The sequence below is a fragment of the Tamandua tetradactyla genome, chromosome 21 (genome assembly GCF_023851605.1).
Source record: "Tamandua tetradactyla isolate mTamTet1 chromosome 21, mTamTet1.pri, whole genome shotgun sequence".
Lineage (NCBI taxonomy): Eukaryota > Metazoa > Chordata > Mammalia > Pilosa > Myrmecophagidae > Tamandua > Tamandua tetradactyla.
Window position 1 is genome coordinate 61,352,561 of NC_135347.1, and position 23,805 is coordinate 61,376,365.

A 23,805-nucleotide genomic window follows, 5' to 3' on the forward strand; every position below is an offset into this window, starting at 1 on the left:
AATTTTTAAAATTAATTAAAAAGTAGTAAGCAGGTTTCCTAGACGAACATAAGCAGATTCCTATCATTACTGTTATACTGATGACCTTGTGCTGGCCCTGGGCTCTCTGACTTAAAGGAAGTCACACAAGCCTATTTCTGCTCATTCCTTAGGCTGCCTACTAGGCCTCAAACAAATTATATATCTAGAGGTTAGAGAATTAACTGTTCAAATACTAATAAGCAGTAAGAAATGATGATATACGAAAAGAAAAAACAGTAAAATTGATAAAGTGCCAAAGATTCAAATACATAAACTCTACCTCTTCCATTGTTTCCTCAATCTGAGCAGGAACTGGTTCAGGAGATCTGAGACCTATAGGTACAAAGACTGGAGCTTTGTTCACTTCTTCTGGAGCAAGATGATAGCTTTCTTCTTCATAGTCAGACTCATAATCTTCATCAGCAGCATCTTCTTCTTCCTGGGAAGCCCGAAGAGTCACTAGTGTGGACTTAGAGCCTCTAGGTTCCTTCTTAGAGCTCTTACTGCGAATTCGTTTAGATGCACGCCCTTTGGTGACATTTGGTTTTATCTTTCGATGCATTCTCCTCCTTTCACTATGATCTATCTCACCCTCAGAGGCAGAAGAGATAGCTGTTCTTTGATCCAGAGTAATTCTGGAATAATTTGATTCTTTTAAGAGTTGTGGAGAGCTGAGTGTTTAATCAAAATAATAGTATGGTCATTACATGCACAAGGATACCGTTTATAGAAAAATAAATTCTCAAAGTGAAATCTCAGTTTCAGCCAGTAAAATGAAAATTCTCAACACCCATTCTTTTAAAAAATTATGTTCTGAAAAGAAGAAAATATTTACCATTACCCCTTAGTTTCTTACTCAGAGTTAAATCTTAATTACCTACCTAGAAAATGTTCATATTAAGTTTTAAATTATGAGCCATGTTTTTCCTTGTTATGTAAGTGGAGGCAAAATACAAGACTGTGAATTATTAGAAGAAAAAGGACAACAAAACAATACATATAGAATTTAGGATCAAAAAATGATACTGGGGTGGTGCAGAATTGGCTCAATGGCAGAATTCTCGCCTGCCATGCCAGAAACCCAGGTTTGATTTCCAGAGTCTGCCCATGCCAAAAAAAAAAAGTGATATGGTTATATCCTATTGGTTAAACAGATTAGCATAAAAGAAACAGGGGGAAGCAGAAAATACATGAGAGCAATGTTGCTTTTTAGAACTTAGTTTTTTTTCCCTCTTTTCTTAAAAACTATGGAAGACAAGTATCCTAAATTATGGTTGTGATTGCATGTGAATAAGGACCCTAATTACGTAGGCAATACATACTACTTTCGGTTAGGCTTCTACTCATGTTTAACATACCCAGAAATTTTAAACCTGGGAGAGAGAAATCTTCCTAAGGAGATAAGAAAAAAGTAAATTTGAGTAAATAAGAACCGGCGTAAAGTGGAAACAGTCCTGCAATAAAAAACAATCTCTACTTCTGTTATCAAGCCATTTTCTGTAAATAACAATTAAGGTAGAGCACCCATAAAGTATGTGTTTTTTTTATTTCCTACTCTGAAAGTGTATATTAAATAAAACTTTACCTTGTTGGTTTACTGAAATACTGTTCTTTAAAAACAGAAGTCAAAGAATTATCCCCTAGAGTTTGCTCTCCAATATTTCCAAGTTCTTCTGATTGAGCATCATTTTTGGCCAAAACAGTCTCCTTGGAAACTATACAATCTTTTCTTCTTGAAACTTCTAGAGATGCCAGAAGCTCAGTTTTTTCCTTAAATTTAAAAAGAAATATCTAATAATATCATGGAAACAATCTCTCTGTTAATTTGACTTAGTAGTATGGCCTAAAGCTCTACACTTATACATATAAACACATGCAATTCATTTCCAAATTTTCATAATATTGGAAAGATACTAATTATCAATAAAAGTTTACACGTACAACAGGTGAACTATATATATATTTTTTTTTCTTTTTTTTTTTTGAGGGGGGTGGATGGTACGTGGTCCAGAAATTGAACCCAGGTCTCCCGCATGAAAGGTGAGCATTCTACCACTAAACCACCCATGCACCCCACAACAGGTAAACTATATTTTAATGCTCTCCTTCATGACCCTGACAAAATAGAGCTCAGTTACAAAATTATTCTTTTCCAAACTTACTTTTAGAAGGGACTGGGTGTCAGAACCTCCTTGCAGCAGTAAATTATCTACTGGCTCTCTTGTCTCACTCTGATGTTCTGTGTCTTTTTCTATAGCTGGTTCCACTCTCTTACTGTGTGCCCTTCCCAAATTTGGCTTAGCCTTTTGGAACTGCCTTCTTATCAACAGTGGTGGACTAGGAACACAAGGTTTATGTTCATCTCTGGAATGAAGTACAAATCATGTTGAAGAGTAAAAATCAGAATTTCTTGTTAATGTGACAGCTGTTAAATCAAATAATTTAGGATGCAAAACTAATCTATATAGAAAGAACTAGAAAGAAACTGGTTAAAAAACAAGGCATGTAAAATAAAATAACACAGGCTAATATGAAGGGAAGAATATAAAGCTTTCATAGCTTCCATTTTCTGTAAAGCCCAGGGAATAGTTCATTGACTCTAGTGCATGGTTTCATGCTACTTTAAGTTGTTTTCAGAGAAATAACTAGGTACAAAAAATATGCCAGGAGTCAAAGACAGATTTCATAATGGCCCCTTAAGTGAGTACCCTCAACTAGGCCAAGAACAAATAAATATACAATAGTCGCAATAATCTTGGTCCTACTTCAGAGCAGGCATGAGGGCTAGCGTCTCTATGCCCCATCAGATGCCTATAGAAATGGTTTTACTAACAGTCTAGAGGCATAGTTTTTCAATATAGCCTGTTTCGACAAGTCAGAAAAAGTCCGGGTTTTAACAATCAATCGAGTAGCCACAGCTTCCAAGGCTATCAGAATAGCTGTTCTCAGTTCCACGGAAATGTTTTAAACACTGGCAAGGATATTAATTGAGGGAAACCACTAGGAAGATCAACAACTAATAAAAACTTGGATATTTATAAAGAACAACTGGGTAAGTAAGTACCTACCATGAGTTCTTTGAAAGGTCTTAAGTAATATTTTAAGTAAATTATCTAGAAGAGAGAGCAGATGTTATATATTTTCAAATGTACCAATTCTACTATGCTCTTCTGGTAATGAAACACCTAGGAAGTTTACAAGAATTTGTAACAAATTTATGACGATGGCAAATACATGCCAGAGAATGCTAAAGTATTTGGGAAAACAAACTATATTTAAGCATAAGCTATTTACAATCTAGTAAGACTTTCTCAAAGGTATCTAAGAACAAAGATATACCTAAGCCCAATGTTCCACAGATGGCAATTAACTGTTATCAAAAAGGACAACAAAATATTGGACCTAAAATGAGCTAATTTAAAAATCATACAGAGGTAGTTACTCTAATGAGAATACCAGTCATGGTATACCTAACAGCTGGAATGAACTTCACAAACTACAAAAAGTTAAAAACACACAGACAAAACCAACAACAAGGGTGGGATTTGAGTTTCCATACAGAAAGCTTAAAAGTTACATTTCTTATCAAAAAATACAAAGGCTAGGAGACCTTCTGGGTAAGATGGTGGGGTAGGGAGTGACAAGACCCAGTCCTATCAAAACAACTGTAAACAGGCAGGAACAGTCTGAAACAATTGTTCTGAAACTCCAATGCCAGAAAAACACTATATAATATCCAGGAAGAGAGGGAGGAAGAAGCTGATAAATTACAGGAAAGAACTAAACTGCGCTCTCCGCATGGTGACTGCTGGTGCCTAACTCCACACTTCTAGCAGGCTGCCATGGGATTCAGACCCTTGCAAAAGGCTACTAACAAAAAGGGACATAAAAATCCTCTTCCCCAAGAAAACGGTGGGCGTGGTGGATCACTGATCACAGCATTTGATTAGCATATTCGATTGCTGGGTCCAGGGCCTGAAGCAGCTATTATTTCAACCCAACCTGGACAAAGGTGGTGGAAGCCATTGTTTCAACCCACCCTGGACAGGGACAGAGGTGGTAGATAGACATAGACAGACACAGGGCTTACTCAGGGCCTTGAGAAAGTCCACTGAAGGGCTAGGGGAGGCCAGGGAAGTTGAAATCTAGGGGAGTCACTCAAGAAGTGTTTGTTGCCCTACCTGACCCCTCTACAAGGCACTTTGGAGCTGGTCTGTGCTTCTTCCATGGGACCCTGGCCCTGTTTCGGCTGGGAAAGCCAGAAATTGGGCAAGTCCTCCCCAGCTGATCCTCCTCCTACAATCTGTCCGACAGATAAAAGCAGTGTGAGGTAACAAACGTACGGTAAAAAGACACAGAGGCGGACAGACTGGGACAAAACCTGCAGGTTTCAGATACCCAGGAGAGGGAGGTTTGGTCCCTGGGAAAGAGAAGGAACAACCAAACATTTGTAAACAGGGGAATTCCAAAGCAAGTAACAAGCAAAAGCTCATGACAAGACAGAGGCCTGGTAAGATGGGGAAAACTTCACAGTGCATTCACCTTGAGCAGACTTTCCTGATAGGAGGGCTGAATCTCAAGAAAATCTCTTTATTATAACCAGCTAGTTACAAAACCAGGAAACACAATCCCAGTGAGTAAATTCCAAAGTTCAAATTTTAAAATATTAAAATGTACAGTGTACAAAAAAGAATACAAGACAAATAAAGAAACAGGAGATGAAGGTCCATTCAAAGGAAGAGGCTAACAGCACAAAAAACACCAATGAAAAAGACAAGACTATGGACATACCGACAAAGCCTCTAAAAATGACCATCAATATGCTTAAGGTGATGAAGCAAAGCACACAGAAGAACTACACGATATCAGAAAAACAATGAATGAACAATGTGAGAGTCTAAATAAGGACATAAAATTTTTGAAGACCACAGTAATGAAAAATGCCCAGGAGAGTTCCAAGAATAGAGCTGGCAGAAAAAGTATCTGTGACTTGATAGCAAGACACATGAAATATATCAGGCTGTAAAGCAGGAAGAAAAAAAGAAATATTAAAAGCAAAAACAGGCTAAGACAGTTAAAGGACACCATCACATGCACCAATATAATGTATTATGGGAGTCCCAGAAGAAGAAGGAAGAGAGAAGGGGTGGTGGGGGGGAAATAGACAAGGAAATGAAAGACAGAGAATTTTCCAATCTTAGCAAAAGGCTTTGAATAAACACATTCAAGAAGCCCAGAGAACACCAAAAAGGATAAACATAAAGAAAAACACACCCCAATATACTGATTACACTATCAAATGCAAAAGACGAGGAGGAGAGAGTTCTGAAAGATGAAAGAGTAAAGCAATTTGTTAATATGAGGGAATCCCAGTCAGGCTAACTGCTGATTTCTCATCAGAAACCATGGAGGCAAGTTGGCAGTGGACTGAAATACATAAAGTGCTGAAGGAACGCAACTGTCACCCAAGAATTCTCTATGTGGCAAGACTCTTTCAAAAATGAGGGTAAGAGAAACAAAATTTGAGAGAATACATCACCACTACACCTGCCCTACAAGCAATGCTAAAGGGCGTCAATTCTTCAAACAGAAGTGAAAGAATACTAGAGAGTGGTTCAAAGCAGCATAAAGAGTTGCAGTAAAGGTAACCATCAAGGTATTTATAAATGCCAGTATTACTATATTGTACTGCTTGCTGTGTAACCCAACTTATTTCCTATAAGTGTTAAAATGTAAATTCAGGAAATTAATTTAACACAATCTGAAATGGCTGCTCTCAACCTGAACCTAAGGAGGTAGAGTACCTACAACGTCAGACAGTGTCTCTTGGAGTCACTCTGTCCAGAAAATTGAGCCTGAGTTTTGAGAAGAGTCCTAGTCTGCTAAAGGCAGTTTATTCTCTTCGAAAATCTTTTAGAAAAGTCAGGAGTGGAATTCTGGGAAGATGGCCGAACAGGATATGCTGAGTTCACCCCTGCTCCAAGGAACAGTTAGAGAAGAGACAGAAAAACAACTGGAAAGCAGTAACAGGGTGTGACTGACCTGAAAGAGTGTTCCGAACAGCACAGGGAGGTCCTGGATGAAAAAGCTGAGGAACTGAGATGTGGGGAACTGGGTGAGTGGGTTCCACTGGGACTCCACTCGGGACAAGAGGCTGAGCCCAAGAAAGTGCCTGCCACTGCATCTAGCTTGGGATATCAGCCCCTCCAACTCTGCAACCCAAAGCTCCCTTGGGGCACTCTGAACTCAGTAAATGAGCTTTCCCTGCTCATAGAGACCATCCAACTAGGGCACTAAGCCTACCATGCCCCTTTCCAAATGAGGACCTGGAGCCCTCAGGAGTATGCAAACGGAGAGGTAGGAATGAGAAAGCAAGCCAAACTGTGCCCCTTGATGGCCCGAGGTCCACACGCACTGTTGCCCACTCCCACCATGCCCCATGTCCCACCCTGTGCCCCCTTGCCCCAAGCACAACCACCCCACCGTTCACCATGGCCTGTGTCCTACCCCTGACCTCCATGCCCTTGGCCTCTATACCCCATGTTAGCATGCACCTGCACCCCTGCGCCCCACACCCTGCCCCAGCACCGCTCCCCCAGGTCCCACACACCAGCACGCCACCACAAACCATCTCTCACTGCATCCTGCCCTCATGTCCCCTGCGCCAACCCCTGCCCCTGTGCTCCGAGTCCTGCCCACATGGTATTCTGTGCACCCCCCACCCCACATTCCAGGTACCAGCACAATGCCCTGCCCTATGCCTATTCCTGCACCATAACCTGCTACCACACTGTGGCACCCTGCCTCATGACTATCTTGCAAATACAAAACCGTAGATGACTGAGGGAAATCAACTTCCAAAGTAAACCTATCAAGATAATTAAATGCATTGATGTCAACAAAAAATCATAAAATGCAAATGCATAAAAATGATAAATCTAGAATTTTGGACAAGGTATAAAGACGTAAGTGATAACAAATTTTAAAAAAGTGCTGAGGGGAAAGAGAGGTATAGGAAAAGTATGTGTACATGCTATTGAAGTTCAATTTGGAGTCAAACCAAATATAATTGTTATATATTTAGGATGTTAAATTTTAATCCCATAGTAACCAAAGGAAAAGAGATGAAAAATATCAAGATAGAAATGAGAAGAAATTCAATATGGTACAACACAAGAAAGTAAATAAATATAAAAGAAAGCTTTAATGGAATTGAGGGGAAAAATGTATAAAACTTAGAAAGATTAAAAAGTAAAATGGCAGAAGAAAAGACCTGTCTTAAATGTAAATGGTAAAAAAATCTCTAGTCCAAAGGCAGAAATCAGCAGAATGAATAAAAAAGTTTGACAGAACTATATGCTGTCTCCAAGAGACTCACATTAAGTTCAAAGATATAAGTAACGGGAGGGTTAAAAACACATACCATGCAAGTAGAAACCAAAAGAGGGCTGGGGCAGTTATACTTATATCAGATAAAACGGACCTTAAGTCAAAAACAGTCATGGTAAAGGACGACATCATCCATATTTTAAAACTTCAACTTCTATGTGAGACCAAAGGGAGAGATTTTTATTTGGTGCAAAATTTGTATTTTGGGTAGTACATAAATTTAACCTGTATGGTGAGTTTAGTTGAATACCATAAGTACATGGGAATCTTGAATAGGGTGTGAGATCTTGTTGGTTTGTCCAGGTTAGTTTGATGCCCCAATATATACCAAAGTAATTTGGGCAGTGAATAAAGAAGTATTTGGAAAGTCCCGATGGGAACTGGGGAGAAAGGAGGAAATATTCAACTTCCCAATTTGGAGAATTTCTGATATTCTTGCAAGCAGGGGGGACAACCAAATCAACAGGGGTTTGCCCCTATGAAACATTTCCGCAAAGGAGAAGCTAAGCCTACTTAGAATTAGGCTTAAGGTGAGGACAACCAAATCAATAGGCTGAGCCCTCAATCATGGGGTTTATTCATATGAAACATATCCCCACAAATGATAGGCTAAGCCTACTTAAAATTAGGCCTAAAAGTCACCCCCAGAGAACCCCTTTTGTTGCTCAGATGTGGCCTACCTCTCAGCCAACATGGCAAGCAAACTCACTGTGCTCCCACTCTCTACATGGGACATGACTCCCAGGGGTGTAAATACCCCTGATAACATGGAACAACAATCCTAGAATGAGCTGGGACTCAGCATCAAGGGATAGAGAAAACCTTCTTGACGGAAAAGGGGAAGAGAGAAATGAGACAAAATAAAGTTTCAGCGGCTAAGAAATTTCAGAGTTGAGAGGTTATCCTGGAGGTTGTTCTTACGCATTATATAGATATCCCCTTTTAGTTTATGGTGTATTGGAGTGGCTAAAGGGAAGTACCTGAAACAGTGGAACTATATTCCAGTGGCCTTGAATCTTGAAGACAACTGTATAACTATACAGCTTTTAAAACATGACCATGTGATTGTGAAAACCTTGTGGCTTTGCTCCTTTTTTGCTGAGTATGGACATACGAGTTAAAAAATAAGAACAAATAAATAAATAATGGGGGGCAGGGATAAGGGGTAAAAAAAAAATTGGGTAGACTGAACTATAAGTGGTCAATGAGAGGGAGGGGTAAAGGGTATAGGATATATGAGTTTTTCTTTTTATTTCTTTTTCTGGAGTGATCAAATGTTCTAAAAATGATCATGGTGATGAATACACTAGATGGTGATAGTGTGAGCCAAACTGTTTACTTTGGATGGACTCTATGTGTGTGAGGACATCTCAATAAAAATATTAAAAAAAAAAACAAAAAAACAAACCTTTCATCAATTGGAACAAATATTACTGTTAAACAATAGTAAAATTACATTAAAAGTCTAATTGTTACAAATTTTCCACACCAATGCAAACACTAAAGGTGGGGTTGTATATGGGAATCCTGTATTTTATACATGATTTTTCTGTAAACCTACTTCTCTAATTAAAAAAAAAAGACAACACAAGAGCATAGTACTGACACAAGGACAGAGAGACATGTAGACCAATGGAACAGAATTGAGAGCTCAGAAATCAGCCCTCACATTTATGGCTAACCGCTTTTTTACAAAGGGCAAAGTCTATTCAATTGGAAAAGAACAATCTCTTAAAAAAATGGTGCTGGGAAAAAAATCACCTCAAAATGGATGAAAGACCTACATATAGGAGCTAGAGCTATCAAATTCCTAGAAGAAAACATAGGGTAGCATATTCAGGACATTATGCTTAGCAATGGTTTTTTTACAATTTATACCTAAAGTAGCAAAAGAAAAATTAGATAAATGGGACATCACCAAAATAAACTTTTGTTCCTTAAAGGACTTAATGATGAAATTAAAAAACAACCTACACATACAAAAAGAAGAGAAAATTAAAAAAACAAAACAAAACAAGACAATCTACATAGTGGGAGAAAATATTAGGAAACCACAGATTTGAAAAAAGATTACTATCCAGTATATATAAAGACATCCTTAAACGTAACAACAAAAAAACAAACAGCATAATTAACAAAATACTTGAATAGACATCACTCCAAATAAGATATATGAATGGTCAGAAAGCACATGAAAAGATGCTAAACATCATTAGCCATCAGGACTATGCAAATTAAAACCACAAAGAGATACCATTTCACTTATTAAAATAGCTGGCATTAATAAAAAAAAAAGGAAAATAATAAGTGTTGGAGTGATTCAGACAATTAGGAACACTCACTCATAGCTGGTAGCAGTGTAAAATGGAGCAGCTGCCATGGAAGACCAGCAGTTGGTTCCTCAGAAACTATGTACAGGACTACCATATGATCCCACAATCCCACTACTAGGCATATTTCCAATAGAATTGAAAGCAGAGGTTTAAAGAGGTTTTTGTTTGTTCGGTGGTTTTTAGGGGAAAGAAAATAAAATTTTTTATTATTACGATATACCAACATTCTTGACATACAATCATTCTTGACATATAAACATTCTCAACATGGTTACAATCAATGCCTCACAATGTCATCACATAGTTGTGTATTCATCACCATGATCATTTTTATGAACATTTGCATCTCCCCAGCAAAAGACAGAAAAAACTCATACATGCCATACCTCTTACCTCTCCCTTTCACTGATCACTAGTATTTCAATCTATTCAATTTATTTTAACCTTAAAGAGTTATTTGCACATCAGTGTTCATAGAGCAATATGCATAACCAAAAGATGGAAGCAACCCAAAATTCACCAACAGATGAACTAAAAAATAAAATGTGGTATATACATACAATGGATTATTATTCAGCTAAAAAAAGGAATGATGTCCTGATATATAAAACAATTAAGAAAACTCAGAGAGTCAGAATCTAGAATACAGGTACCAGGGGAAAGAATATTGGGTTAAGGCTTAAAATGCACAGGGTTCCTATTTGGAATGATCAAAATATTTTGGTAATGGATGGTAGAGATGGTAGCATAACATTATGAATGTAATTAAGAGCACTGAAATGTTAGATTGTACATATGATAACTGAATAAAAAACACCATGAAACATGAAGTTTCTTTTATGAAAAAATAAAAGGAATGCAATACTTACATATAACAGTAGAAATCTGCTAGCCTTAAAGTCATAAATCCTGAGAATTTTGAAAAGTAAACTGCCAGGTTAATTGTATGATATGGAAATTAAATCTCAAAAGCTGTTTTTTAAAAAAAACTGCCAGTGTTACTTTGAGTAAGTCATTTAAATACTCTAAGTCTATTCAAGTATGCATGATGGTTTGAAATGATGTATGTACCCTAGAAAAGCCATGTTTTAATCCTAATCCCATTTTGTGAAGGCAGCCATTTCTTCTAATTCCTATTCAGTATTGTATGCTTGAAACTGTAATTAGATCATCTCCCTGGAGATGTGATTTAACCAAGAGTGGTTGTTACGCTGGGTTAGCTGGAGGTGTGTCTCCATCCATTTGGGTGGGTCTTGATTAGTTTCTGAAGTCCTATAAAAGAGGAAACATTTTGGAGAATGAGAGATTCGGAGAGAGCAGAGAGCAATGCAGCCACGAGAAGCAGAGTCCACCAGCCAGCGACCTTTGAAGATAAGAAGGAAAAGCCTCCCAGGGAGCTTCATGAAACAGGAGGCCAGGAGAAGCTAGCAGATGACACCATGTTCGCCATGTGCCCTTCCTAATGAGAGAGAAGAACCCTGACCATGTTCATCAGGTGCCTTTCCAGACGAAAGAGAAAATCTGACTGTTCGCCATGTGCCCTTCCACTTGAGAAAGAAACCCTGAACTTCATCAGCTTTCTTGAAACAAGGTATCTTTCCCTGGATGCCTGTGATTGGACATTTCTATAGACTTGTTTTAATTGGGACATTTTCTTGGCCTTAGAACTGTACACTAGCAACTTATTAAATTCCCTTTTTTAAAAGCTATTCATTTCTGGTATATTGCATTACGGCAGTTAGCAAACTAGAACAGTAAGCATAAATGAGAGCATTAGGGGAGACTGAAATATAAGATCACCAGACTTTAAAAGGTTCAAAGTCAAATTCAAAACCCTAACAATAGCCCTACATAAACTGCCCTCTTCCACTCCCTAGACTCTACCTTGCTGACTTCTACTACTCTTCTTTTTCATTCTGTTGAAGTTACATTGGTTTCTTCGCTGTTCTTCATACCAGGTATGCTCTTGCCTTAGCTTTTTAATTTTCTGTCCCGTCTTCCCCTAGACAGCCTCTTGACTCACTTGCTAACCTGTTTCAAGGTCTTTCCTCCAATGGTACCTTTATAATGAAGCATTCTCTGACTACTGCTATTTAAAAATTGAATCCCCAATCATGATACTCCTGACCTACTTTACCTGCTTTGATTTTCCTTGAAGAATTATCATTTGGCATACTATTAGCTGATTTATTTTGTTTATTATCTATTTCCCTAAGTATAATGTAACCAACACAAGGGCAGGAATTTTTATTTTGTTCAGGCTTATACTGACAGCACCTAGAACAATGTCTGGCATACAGGAGACATTAAAATGTTTGCTGAATGAATGAATATATAACATTCTTTTTAGTGGCAAAATTCTATAATTTTTTAAGAATCCCTTAAAAAGAGATTAAATTATACATAGAAGTTAAATCCATAACTAATTATTAGGAGAAGCCAGAGATATGATGAATAGGTTCATCTTTAATACTTGGGGATTAATACCTCAAAAAGTAAAAAAGAAAAAAAAAAAAGTGTTCCCAGGAATCTTTTATTACAGATAAATTACTAGACTGAATCAGACATCGGCCTAATTCAATATAGCATCTGTAATATATTTTGGTGGACATTTAAAGAAAGAGATTAGTAAGGAAACTTGAAATTAATATAAAGTAAAAATTGTCTTAAAATAAAAACTGTATCAAAAGTTTTGAGTACAAAAAAAAGGGGGGGGGGAGGAATCCATACTAAAATCAAAACTTCACTTTAGAAACCTTGTCTACATGAAAGGAAACTGTTCAAAGCCATTTAAAATTAAAAGCACTACTTTTTCAGACAGATGAAATAACATGCCCAAATTCTGTATGTTACATCTTCCTTACCTAATTAGGAACAATAACATCTCTTCTGCATTTCCCAAAAAAAACCCAAGGTAATTCTATATAAACAAAGGAAACTGGAATGTTGAAAGCAAAGGTATGAGAGTTTAAAACATAAAGGAGAATTAATACTAAACATATCATTAAAATGTATCCTGGTTACAAAGATGTTATCCAGAAAAAGGATATTTTTCTTATATACCAACAAGAAAGTAAAACATCCTGCTTTAATAGCAAGCAGTGTAAAGCAGACTGCAAGTAATAGAAGTGGTAATGCTAACATTTCTTCATTCTATGAGTGCAACTCATTTTAAAAGGTATCATTCTTACTTTTTGGATTGGGGCATAATTACTTCTAAATATAATATATAGCAAATACTGCAGAACACTTCCAATTTATGTATTTTAGTCACTAGGTTTTATAGTTCCAAAGGAAATGTAAAGGAATTACGAATCTTAGTCTACCATAAAAGATTAAACTAAAGGTGAGTATGCTTGATAAAATTTTCAGAGAAACTGCAAATTAAGAAAACATTAGCCACTACATTCTTATAGCATTTCAAGAAGCAGACTTAAAATATACTTTTTTTTTTGGTATGCTATATGACAGGGTCACATTTCATTCTTCTTCCACATGACTATCCTGTTATTGCAGCACCATTTGTTGGATTTTTGTTTGTCTGTTTGGGAAGTGCATGGGCCAGGAATCAAACCCAGATCTCCTGCCTGGCAGGCGAGAATTCTACCAAAGAACTATCTTTGCACCCCCCAAAATATGCTATCTTAATAAGCATTTATTACCTTATCTTTTCATAAAAATTTGATGACACAAAGTTACACAAAGTCGATTAAGCAATATTACCTCTAAAAAAATATTGAGATTTTACAAAAATCCAACCCTTCTGTTTGAAAAGTTCTTTTATGATTAAAAATAAACTCACCTTGTCTCATCTAAAGCATTTGTCATGTTAACATGTATGTTTTCTACATGAACCACAGGATCCTGATTTTTATACACTCTGGATTCTGAAACTTCTGAGGATATACCTTTGATTTCAGTGCCAATTTGAGAATTTGGCTGAAAACGAAAAAAAATGTATTAGTATGTATTTTTTTTTTATGGCAAAGCATATCTTCTATAATATTTCAGTCATTAAGAAAGGCATTTAGCTTTTTAAAATTAAGACTCAAACTGAGCACATATCATGTTTGGCTTCCAAAAACAAACTCTGTGGCTGTCCAGTCCACAGAGAAAGTTTTGAAGATTATTACATTACTATGCTTATATATGCTTTAAGAACTATAATAGCTACTTGGTTTGTTTGTACAACAAATTTTAAAAATAAAGCTTAATAATTGGCTGTTTTTAAAAAGAACCCTTTATTCTGTTCCAATAAGGATTATGGTAATTTTAAATCTAGGTTTTATCTCAGTTGACAGAGAAAGGAGGGCAGAAAAACAAGTAAATGACATGTATACTTTTCGGCATTTAAAAATTTAGATTTCTTTTCTAATCTCAAAAGTGTGGATCACAATAAGAGACTGGTTAAATTGTAATTCAAAACACTGGAATGTTCTGCAGCAATTAGAAATGATGTACCTCTATATATCTTCTTGACACAAAAAGTCACTTAACATTATGCTCAAAATTAATAAAACAGCATGTCTGGAGGAAGGAGATTCTCTGGGAGGACAAGTCTCAGGCTCCAGGTCACAGTATTCATTAGGGTGAAAGAGTGTGATGAGCCCCAGTTTCCTGGATATCCTGACTCCAGCTTCTGAGGAAAGCATATTTCTTATTCAGAATACTTTTCTTTTTACAGTCCCATTTTCACCTGAGGAAATTAATGTTTTCTTTGGGTGTTCTGGCAATGCCCAGGTCAGTTAAAGCCATGCTATCATTTTTCCCTAAGTTGAGAGTTACAGACTGCACGAAAATGGAATACTTTACTTCCAGTATGATTTTGATCGTGGCCCTTTCCAAAGCATTTGAACTGGGATTAGCTGCTGAGTTGGGCCACCAAGAATTTGCACATTCGTCACAGGGAGACCTGGACTTCAGAGGTGTCAGCACTCAGTCCCAGGAGGAGTCTGTGATTTGTCATCATTCTTTTCAATTTGTGCTGATCCCGGGAATCCAGAATACTAAGGAGCTCAACAAAACATATTGTGTGAATGGGGGAACGTACACGGGTCCCTTTTCCTGACTACTATGGGCAGAACTGTGAGCAAGATGCACAGAGAAAGAACTATGGCTCTAGGTCCCACAACACCTGGCTTCCCAGAAAGCATTCATGTACAAATGCTGGCATGGCTCTTTTAAGCATTTCTACCTGGTTGTGACAGCCATGTGATGGATGAGCATCTCATGGCTTCCAGGACTCCAGAACTTTGCCTTTCTACCCAGTTACTATTAATCAATATTGGTCTTTCTCTGGAACAGGATTAAATGCCATGAAAAATTTACAGCGGCCTCTACGGTTGATGCTCTAATATCATAACTAAAAGATGATCATTTGTTAGTTGCCTTCAAATAAAGAATACATTTCCATAATAGTCCCTAATACTTCCTAAATTACCAGCTACTTTCTCACTCACCTCCACCCCGGCGCCGCACACACACAAAAAAACTTAAAAATAAAGTTAGCCATAAGTACTTGGAATCTCAGGTAGACATGAGATTTTGTTGGTTTGCCCGAAGCGATGCCCCGATGAATTCCAGAGTGATTCGATCAGTGAGTGGAAAAGTATTTGCAAAGCCCCCTTCGGGGAATGATGAGAATGGGGAGAAATTCAACTTCCCCAAGTTGAATTCTTGATATTCTCACAAGCAGTGTGGACAACCAAAGCTATACACTGAGCCCCCAGTCTTGGGGTTTGTTCATATGAAACTTAACCCCACAAAGGATAGGTCAAGTCTACTTAAAATTTAGGCCTAAGAGTCACCCCCCAAGAGGAACAAATGTTAAAATAAATTTAGTTTGAAATGCTAGTGATCAGTGAAAGCGAGGGGTAAGGGGTATGGTAGGTATAATCTTTTTTTTTTTCTGTTTTCATTTTATTTCTTTTTCTGAATGCAAATGTTCTAAGAAATGATGAATATGCAACTAAGTGATGATATTGTGAATTACTGATTATCTATGTTCATGTTTTATTTCATTTGTGAAATTTTTTTAATTAATAAATAAATGAAAAAAAAAAAGTCACCCCCAAAAGAGCCTCTTTTGTTGCTCAGATGTGGCCTCTCTCTCCAGCCAAGACAACAAGCAATCTCACCACCCTCCCCCTGTCTACGTGGGACATTACTCCCAGGGGTGTGGACCTTCCTGGCAAAGTGGGACAGAAATCCTAGAATGAGCTGTGACTCAGCATCAAGGGATTGAGAAAAACCCTAGAATGAGCTGAAACTCAGCATCAAGGGGTTGAGAAAACCTTCTAGACCAAAATGGGGAAGAGTGAAATGAGACAAAATGTTAATGGCTGAGAGATTCCAAACAGAGTCGAGAGGTTATCCTGGAGGTTATTCTTACGCATTGAGCAGATATCACCTTGTTATTCAAGATGTAAGGGAGAGGCTGGAGGGAACTGCCTGAAAATGTAGAGCTGTGTTCCAGTAGCCACGTTTCTTGAAGATGATTGAATAATGATATAGCTTTCACGATGTGACTGTGTGATTGTGAAAACCTTGTGTCTGATGCTCCTTTTATCTACCTTGTCAACAAACGAGTAGAACATATGGAATAAAAATAAATAACAGGGGGGGAAAAAGTCAGCCATACCTATATTGTGCACTTGTCCTATGTTTCTCGAATCTTTAGCTCTAACTAATGACAAGGTATTATTATTTTCTTTTAAACAACTGAATTCTAAATCCAAGTTATTAAAGTGCAATCCTAATGTGGAACAGAGAATAAAGTTTTTTGAAGAGCTGATCAAAACGAGTAAAGACAGAATCTTTAAAAGAAATGTAAGGATGACTATGTATCAGAGAGACAGGGAAGAAAAGAAGCACATGGACAGTGGAGAAAAAGAAAATTACTTTTCTGATGTTTAGATGGATGTATGGTAGCAAGTTAAAAAATTAAATTGAAAAGCAAGTTTCTATCACCTCCAGGAAGCTATATAAGACAAGAAGCCCCCTTTTCCCAAGGCACTGTAAGGAGGAGGAAGTTTCCTTGGAAAAAATCATATCTAAATTTCCTCCAATAAGACTGGTTAATAAATCATTTTCTCCATACTATACATTATTTTAACTGTTGTAGAAGACAAAGAAAAATATTTACAATATATTTCATTATAAACCAGGTGATTATATATTATAAATTCCATTTTTAAAATATGTTGTGTATTTATGTATGCACAATAAAAATGGGAAACATTAAAAAATAATATGTATAAGTCATTTTATTTAAATTTATCTGTGTGTACTTGCAAGGCATGGAGTCTATCTGGTAAGACATATCAAGGTTTTTAGTGATTATCTCAGGTGGTGAGATTTGATGTAGCTTATTATTTACTTTATACTGATTGAACATTTTTGCAATGAGTAATGTCATTAGTTAGGAAAAATAAAAAATCTATTTTCACTTGTAAATAATCCAGAATGGTAAATCTTCAGCCAAACTGGCCACATTATGTAGTTTTTGAGCAGAGTGTCAGATGCCTACACTGTAAATCAAAAGTCTTGAGCTAAGACTTGATGCTTTCATATGCATTTTAAAAACTCAATTTAAATGCACAGCAATAACTCACCACAGTGCGAAATTTCTTTTTAGTCTCATCTTCTTGTAGTACTCTTTTTTCTTCCTTTTCTGCTCTTTGTCTCTGTTCAGCATTTCTTATGTTTGGTCTGGGTCTCTGAAGTTGGCCCTTTACTAGTTGGGCAGTTTGGGTAACACTTTCCTTCATTTGTCTTTGGAAAGTGTTTATACTCTGAGTCCTAGAAAAGGGGGCAGAGAGAAGAGGCACTTGACTTTAAAAGCTGAAAATATCATAATATAAAATTTGAATCTCTTAAAAAATGCTATACCATGTTTATTGAAGATGACTGCATAATAGCTTTCACAATGTGACTGTGTGATTGTGAAAATCTTGTGTCTGATGCTCCTTTTATCTACCATATGGACAGATGAGTAAAACATATGGATTAAAAATAAATAAATAATAGGGGGAACAAATGCTAAATTTAGTAGATTGAAATGCTAGTGATCAACAAAAGGGAGTGGTAAGGGGTACAGAAAAAAATAGGGGAAACAAAAACTAAAATATATTGGGTAGATGGAAATACTAGCAGTCAATGAGAGGGAGGGGTATGGTATGTATGAGTTTTTTCTTTTTATTTCTTTTTCTGAATTGATGCAAATATTCTAAGAAATGATCATGGTGATGAATATACAACTATGTGATGATGTCAGTTATTGATTATATAGCAAGAATGGAATGATTTTATGGTAAGAATGTTCGTGTCGGCATGCTTGAAAAAATTTTTTAAAATAAACCTTTTAAAAAAAGCTAGAAAAATATTTTTGTAGTATTTGAAAAAAATAGATTGAATTTATTACTTTTTGATTGTAAATATATTTTATAAAGAAAATAACTAACCATCTCAATTCTCAAAAAGGAATGAACATATTCCACACACACACACACAATTTCTAAATGCACTGCTTTGCACAGTATCTTAAGCAGCTAACAATGAATATAAACAGGTAAGCATCAAAAGTTTTTAATCAAATCTAGTTTTCTATTTAAACAGTCTACCATATCAGTAAAAATAAACTAATCTTTTTATGCACTTTTTAAAAATATGCTATGCAGTATATACGGTATGTTATTCATCCTTTTTGCATGTGAATATCCTGTTCTCCCAGCACCATTTGTTGATTTTTTTTTTTTTGGAGTCCATGGGCCTAGCACCATTTGTTGAAAGGTTTTTGTTGTTGTGTTGTTGTTTTTGGGAGCACATGGGCCAGATCTCTGGCATGGCAGGTGAGAATTCTACCACTGAACTACCCATGCACCCTTATATGCACTTTTAACATTAATATATCTTAGTAAAGACAGAAGAGGTGTCTTCTTATTTTCAATATTAAAAGAAATATCCAATTACCCCAGAGAAGCAACTGAGTCTCTTTCTTGGGCTTGTACAGACTGACACTCGTCTTTAGGTTCACAAGAGTTTGAAAGTGCAATGATCTTTTCAGTCTGTATAAATGGTAACACCACAGCCTCCTCCTTCAGATAGGATTTGTCTTTTACTCTTGGTATCATAAGGGAAGGCACATCCTAGAAAGGTAAAAAATGTCATCCAAGGCTGGTAAAGGTATAATGAAATAAGAACTTTCATATACTATTTGTAGAAAAATAAATTGGTACAATAGCTTTCAAAATTTCTAATTATCAGCAACGCCACTTCTAGAAATTCATCCTACAAAAACACTCAAACAGGTAATTAGAAATTTCAAGGATCTTTCCTGTAGCAACATAATACCTAGTGGAAAGAAAAAGGAAACAGGAAATGGAGAGGAACAGAAAAAGGAAAGGAAAGTCAAACAAAAAGACTGGAAATAAGATAAATATCTATCATTAGGACACTGAATATATTATAAATATAAATTTTATGCACTGATACAAAAAGATAAACTGCAATATCACGTTAAGTGAAAAAATTCAGAAGGCAAGATACGATGCTATTTTTATAAAAATGCCCACACATATTTCATTATTATATAAGTAAATATTTATAGAGAAAAGTTTGGACAAATATATTCAAATTGCTACATAATTAACTTGGAAGGAAAATGGGACATTATAAAGGACTCTCATTTTTTAGATTACATATTTTTTCTAATCTGAAATTTTTATAATGAGAAAAAATAATAAATGCTTCTCTTTCTTAAGATTAGGAGAATAAGTAAAAATATGAATGCACAGTAAAGAACAAAAGCTATTTTAAGATGTCAAATAAAAATTTTAATTAATACTTTACATGTTTTGAACACTCAATTTTTGAGTATTAACATATCACTTCAAAGTTTTTGAGGCTATCTTAACAGAACTATAATCTGTTTTGGACCAAGTCAATAAGAAAATAAAAATATCTCCTTTAATTCACAACGGGCTTTTAACTTTACACTACTTTCAACACAACAGTGAATAACAAAATACTGTTACCACATTTTTTGTATGAAGAAACTTGTTATATCATTTGGCTACAGCTTTACAGAGTGAGTAAGCAATCATAACTTGAACTAAAATCCAGGCCTTCCCACTCATACGTATCCACCAGACATTCAATATTCCTATACAAATTATATAGAATAGTGACGCACATTAAACACAGAAACAATATTACACATTACAAAAATCATTAAAAATATCTGTGAAATTTTAATCTCAAGTGTTTCACTTGGGCAACATTGACGACTGATTAAAAAAACAACAACAAAAACTCCACTTTAAACCACTCACATCTTGAGAAGGACAGGAATTAGTTTTTTCATTATTTCGTTGTATCACGAGAGTCTCCATTTTATCAGTTTCTAATTTCTTCCCAGGTACAGACTTTTCTGGTTCTGTAGTCTCTCTCTTTAAAGCTGCTCTTGCTAAATTTGGCTTTGGTCTTTTCAATCGACTTCTCACGAAAGGTACTGGTTTAACTTCACATGGCTTCTGTTCTTGAGGAAGAGACGTGCTTTTGGAACAAGGATTATCAAGTTTTAGAACGAACTGAAGGGACAGTGGGAGCAAAGCCTTCAGCCAACCTTAGAGATGGGCAGTGAACATATATTACTATGGCACTGAACATATATTACTATGGCAATGAACATATACTACTATGGCAGAAACATATACTACTACTGTTTAGCAGGTAAACAAATCAGAATATTTGGTAGAACCTGAAAAACACAAGTGGTACAATCCAGGGATGAGTCTAGGAATCATATTATCTTTGCACAAAGAAAATATGGATTTGTCAACCCTGCAATGACTTAGTAAGTATGTGCTACATCCAATTCTGTATGTGTAAGTAATTCTCACAATCAACTGTCAGAATGACGTTCTCCTAGTCTTCCCAAAACTACCTTAAATTCTCTAGCTCTATGCGGTAGTTAGGACTCAAACCTTCACTTAGTTTGTAACATAACCTACAAATACAGCTTTATATATATATTTAAAAGCATGAAAACCTACACTTGTACCTTAAATTAATATCTGAAAACAGCTCTTGAACATCTGGAGATTGCACCTGCTGATCTTTTGTCTTATAAAGTTCAGAAGACTGTAAAGAATTCTTCAAATAACTTAACTGACTTGATACTTTCTCTTCGGCATTTCTTTTTTCTGCTACAGATATATGCACCACTGACAGTACTTCACTGGTTATGTTCTAGAGGAACAATCACAATAAATCAGCACATGTACAGGATTCCTTAGGCATTTCATTTCATACGTTCCAAACAGAAGCCTATTATATCCTAAATACTTTTCTTAAAAATCTATAAGTTTGGTTTTAAATTTTAAATAAAATAAAAGCTCATTTACAAAATTTAAAACCAAGAATACAGGAAATTCTTATTTTTATATTACATATTATGATTTTTCCAAACAACAAATGCTTTTATCAATCTTCAAAAATGTTAGAATAGCATAAACTTCAAGTAACTGAAAACTTTTAAAAAAGTGAACTAAAGAGGTATGGTTGGGAAATAGACAAATTGATACATATATGGTCAAAAGAAATAATTCCCAGTTATACTACAATTAACATAAATTCAACCTAATTTCCTATACCCATTTTATCTAAAAGAGTAATTCCAAATGGGTAATAAGAATAGTAACATCTACATTTCTTAAAGATACTGAAACAAAAATTCAGGGCTAGAAAGGACTTTAGACATTTAGATTTAAATGCTGGGCTTAAGGGCAATAATCATGGGATTTTTCTAACAATTTCTCTCTGAAAAAGCGCTCAATATTAGTTTTGTAAAGGACAGAAAGATACATACCTTTTTATCTAGTGAAGACATAGAACTGCAGTCACCACTACTGTTCTGCATTAAATTTGTCTCGGTTTGTTTCGACATACCACTCTCCTCTGACTCATTTTCCCTTACAAGAATGTCTATTTTTCCAGATTTTTTCAAATCTGCCACTGTTTCCTCAGTAGCACTGATCTCTTCTGATTCTCTTTTCCTCATGGAAATTTCTGTTTTGGTTTCTTTAGAATTTCCCTCTATTTCCTCAATGGCATTCTTTCCTGATTCTTTCTCCATTAGGGAAATATCTCTTTTTCCAGTTTCTTTCAAATCAAGCTCTGTTTTTCCTATGGGACTGACCGCTCCTAGTACCTTTTTCCTCAGGGAAATTTCTCTTCCAATTTTCTGAACTGTGTCCACGTCACCTACAGTCCTGAGCTCCCGTGAAGTCCTTTCCCGTGGTGCTACTTCTCTTCCAGTTTCTTCCAAATCTGTCTCCATATAACTTACAGTATTGACCTCTTTTATGGCTCCTTCCCATGGGGACATTTTTCTTCTTCCACTTTCTTTCAAATCTGTCTTCCTGCCTTCTCTGCCATCAATTACCTCTGGTATTAACCTTGGGGAAATCTCTGTTTCAGTTTCTTTTAAATCTGTTCTCATTTCAATCACAGTCTTCACCTCCTGTGGGGCCTTTTCCTGTGGAGATATTTCTCTTCTTTCAGTTTCCTCTAAGTCTGTCTCTCTTTTCTCAGTAGTATCAATTACCTCTGGTATCTTCTCCCTTGGGGAAATCTCTCTTCCAATTTCTTTCAAATTTGTCTCTACCTCCAAAGTGGCATCAACCCTTTCTGGTATCTCCTCCTCAGCAGAGATGTCTCTTCTCCTAACTTCATTTAAATCTGCCTTCATTTCCTTCATATTAACTTCCACTGGTTCCACTGGTACCTTCTCTCTTGGTGAAGCTTCCAGACTTGCAATTTTTCCCAAAGCTGCTTCCATTTCCCCAGAGGCAAAATTCTCAACTAGTAAACCTTTCCTTGAAGAAATATCTCTTCTTCCAGTTCCTCTTCCTATATTTGGTTTTAGTTTCTGAAATCGAGTCCTTAGAATTCGCACTTGTTTGAGTGTATTTGCTTTATTATCCTCTTGAATACTATAAAAAAAGACACACAACCAAGTTTTAAACCAGACTGCTAGGTGTAGAGATAACAGTTGAGAAATCACTACTGAAACACTGGGAACTCTCAGATTAAAAAAAATAAGGAAGCCTCAGGAATCTGAGCAAAATTTAAAAATTAAAGAAAGGGGGGAAAAATCCCATCCTTGGAATTTATAGTAAATTTTAAAACAATTAAGTATATATATTTATATTGAGATACTTATAAATAGATATTTAATAATAAAGTCACTCAAAGGAGCAGTTAATTGTTTCTGAACAGTCCTTTCCTAAGTGTCATCTATACTATCCTATGCAAATACTGGCTTGGGAAGTCTCTCCAGTGCCCTGAATTTGAACTAGATCATGGTATGCCAGCTATTTCTACTTCTCTGCTTCTACTATCTTTTATTCAGATACACCTCAACATAAGTTTAGAAACTCATTTGTGTGGCCAGATTTGACCAGCATCTAAAATAGGTGGAAAGAGATCTGACTTGAATAAGATATAACTTTATTACTAAGAACTAGTTCTGTCCCTCTACACTTGATAAAAACAATTTCAAATGAGATTTCCTGTACAGACATTAAGGGTTTATGATTTCATTATATAAATTGGGAATAAAAGAACAGATTAAATAAATACATTCTGCAATCTGCTGAATGCTATTAGGTACAAAACAATCACTATCCAGAATAAGCACCTTGCTCTTCAGAACAAAGCAAGAGCACTCTTCATATGGCTCCTTTGTACTGCTTTGTGTTTCGTTTACCATAATAATGGATGGCAAAACCAACAAAAATAAGTAAATGAAAGAAAGCGCTCTTAGAGACAGGTTGAGAAGGTCATTACACTTGGGTAAAGGCTAGATAAAATGAAACACTGGAATCACTCTGCAATGTTAGGCTTAATAAGCATATAACTATAAACTTAAAACATTAAAAAAACACTCAAAAAACTAATTTGCTATTGCTTCTTTGAAACTCTCTAGGCCTTATCCCTTCTTCATCGAAACAACTGTTTCTTATAAACTAATTTTTGGTAATACAAGTAAGCTTCTTAT

The 23,805-nt window shown here is 35.9% G+C and overlaps 1 protein-coding gene and 1 pseudogene across 4 annotated transcripts in view; one reads left to right on the forward strand and one right to left on the reverse strand.

Moving 5' to 3' along the window:
• BDP1 (BDP1 general transcription factor IIIB subunit) overlaps positions 1 to 23,805 on the reverse strand; it is a 146,273-nt gene that overhangs the window by 58,086 nt on the left and 64,382 nt on the right. For all 4 annotated transcript variants that reach the window (XM_077139520.1, XM_077139518.1, XM_077139519.1 and 1 more), the window contains 9 exons: positions 21,613 to 22,738; positions 20,806 to 20,993; positions 20,075 to 20,297; positions 18,714 to 18,889; positions 17,357 to 17,543; positions 13,546 to 13,682; positions 2,184 to 2,385; positions 1,607 to 1,791; positions 302 to 692 (listed from right to left, as the gene is read on the reverse strand). In XM_077139520.1, coding sequence (XP_076995635.1) covers positions 302 to 692; positions 1,607 to 1,791; positions 2,184 to 2,385; positions 13,546 to 13,682; positions 17,357 to 17,543; positions 18,714 to 18,889; positions 20,075 to 20,297; positions 20,806 to 20,993; positions 21,613 to 22,738 — 2,815 coding nt within the window. The remainder of the gene's footprint in view (positions 1 to 301; positions 693 to 1,606; positions 1,792 to 2,183; positions 2,386 to 13,545; positions 13,683 to 17,356; positions 17,544 to 18,713; positions 18,890 to 20,074; positions 20,298 to 20,805; positions 20,994 to 21,612; positions 22,739 to 23,805) is intronic.
• LOC143665738 (protein CRIPTO3-like) lies at positions 14,433 to 15,192 on the forward strand (annotated as a pseudogene).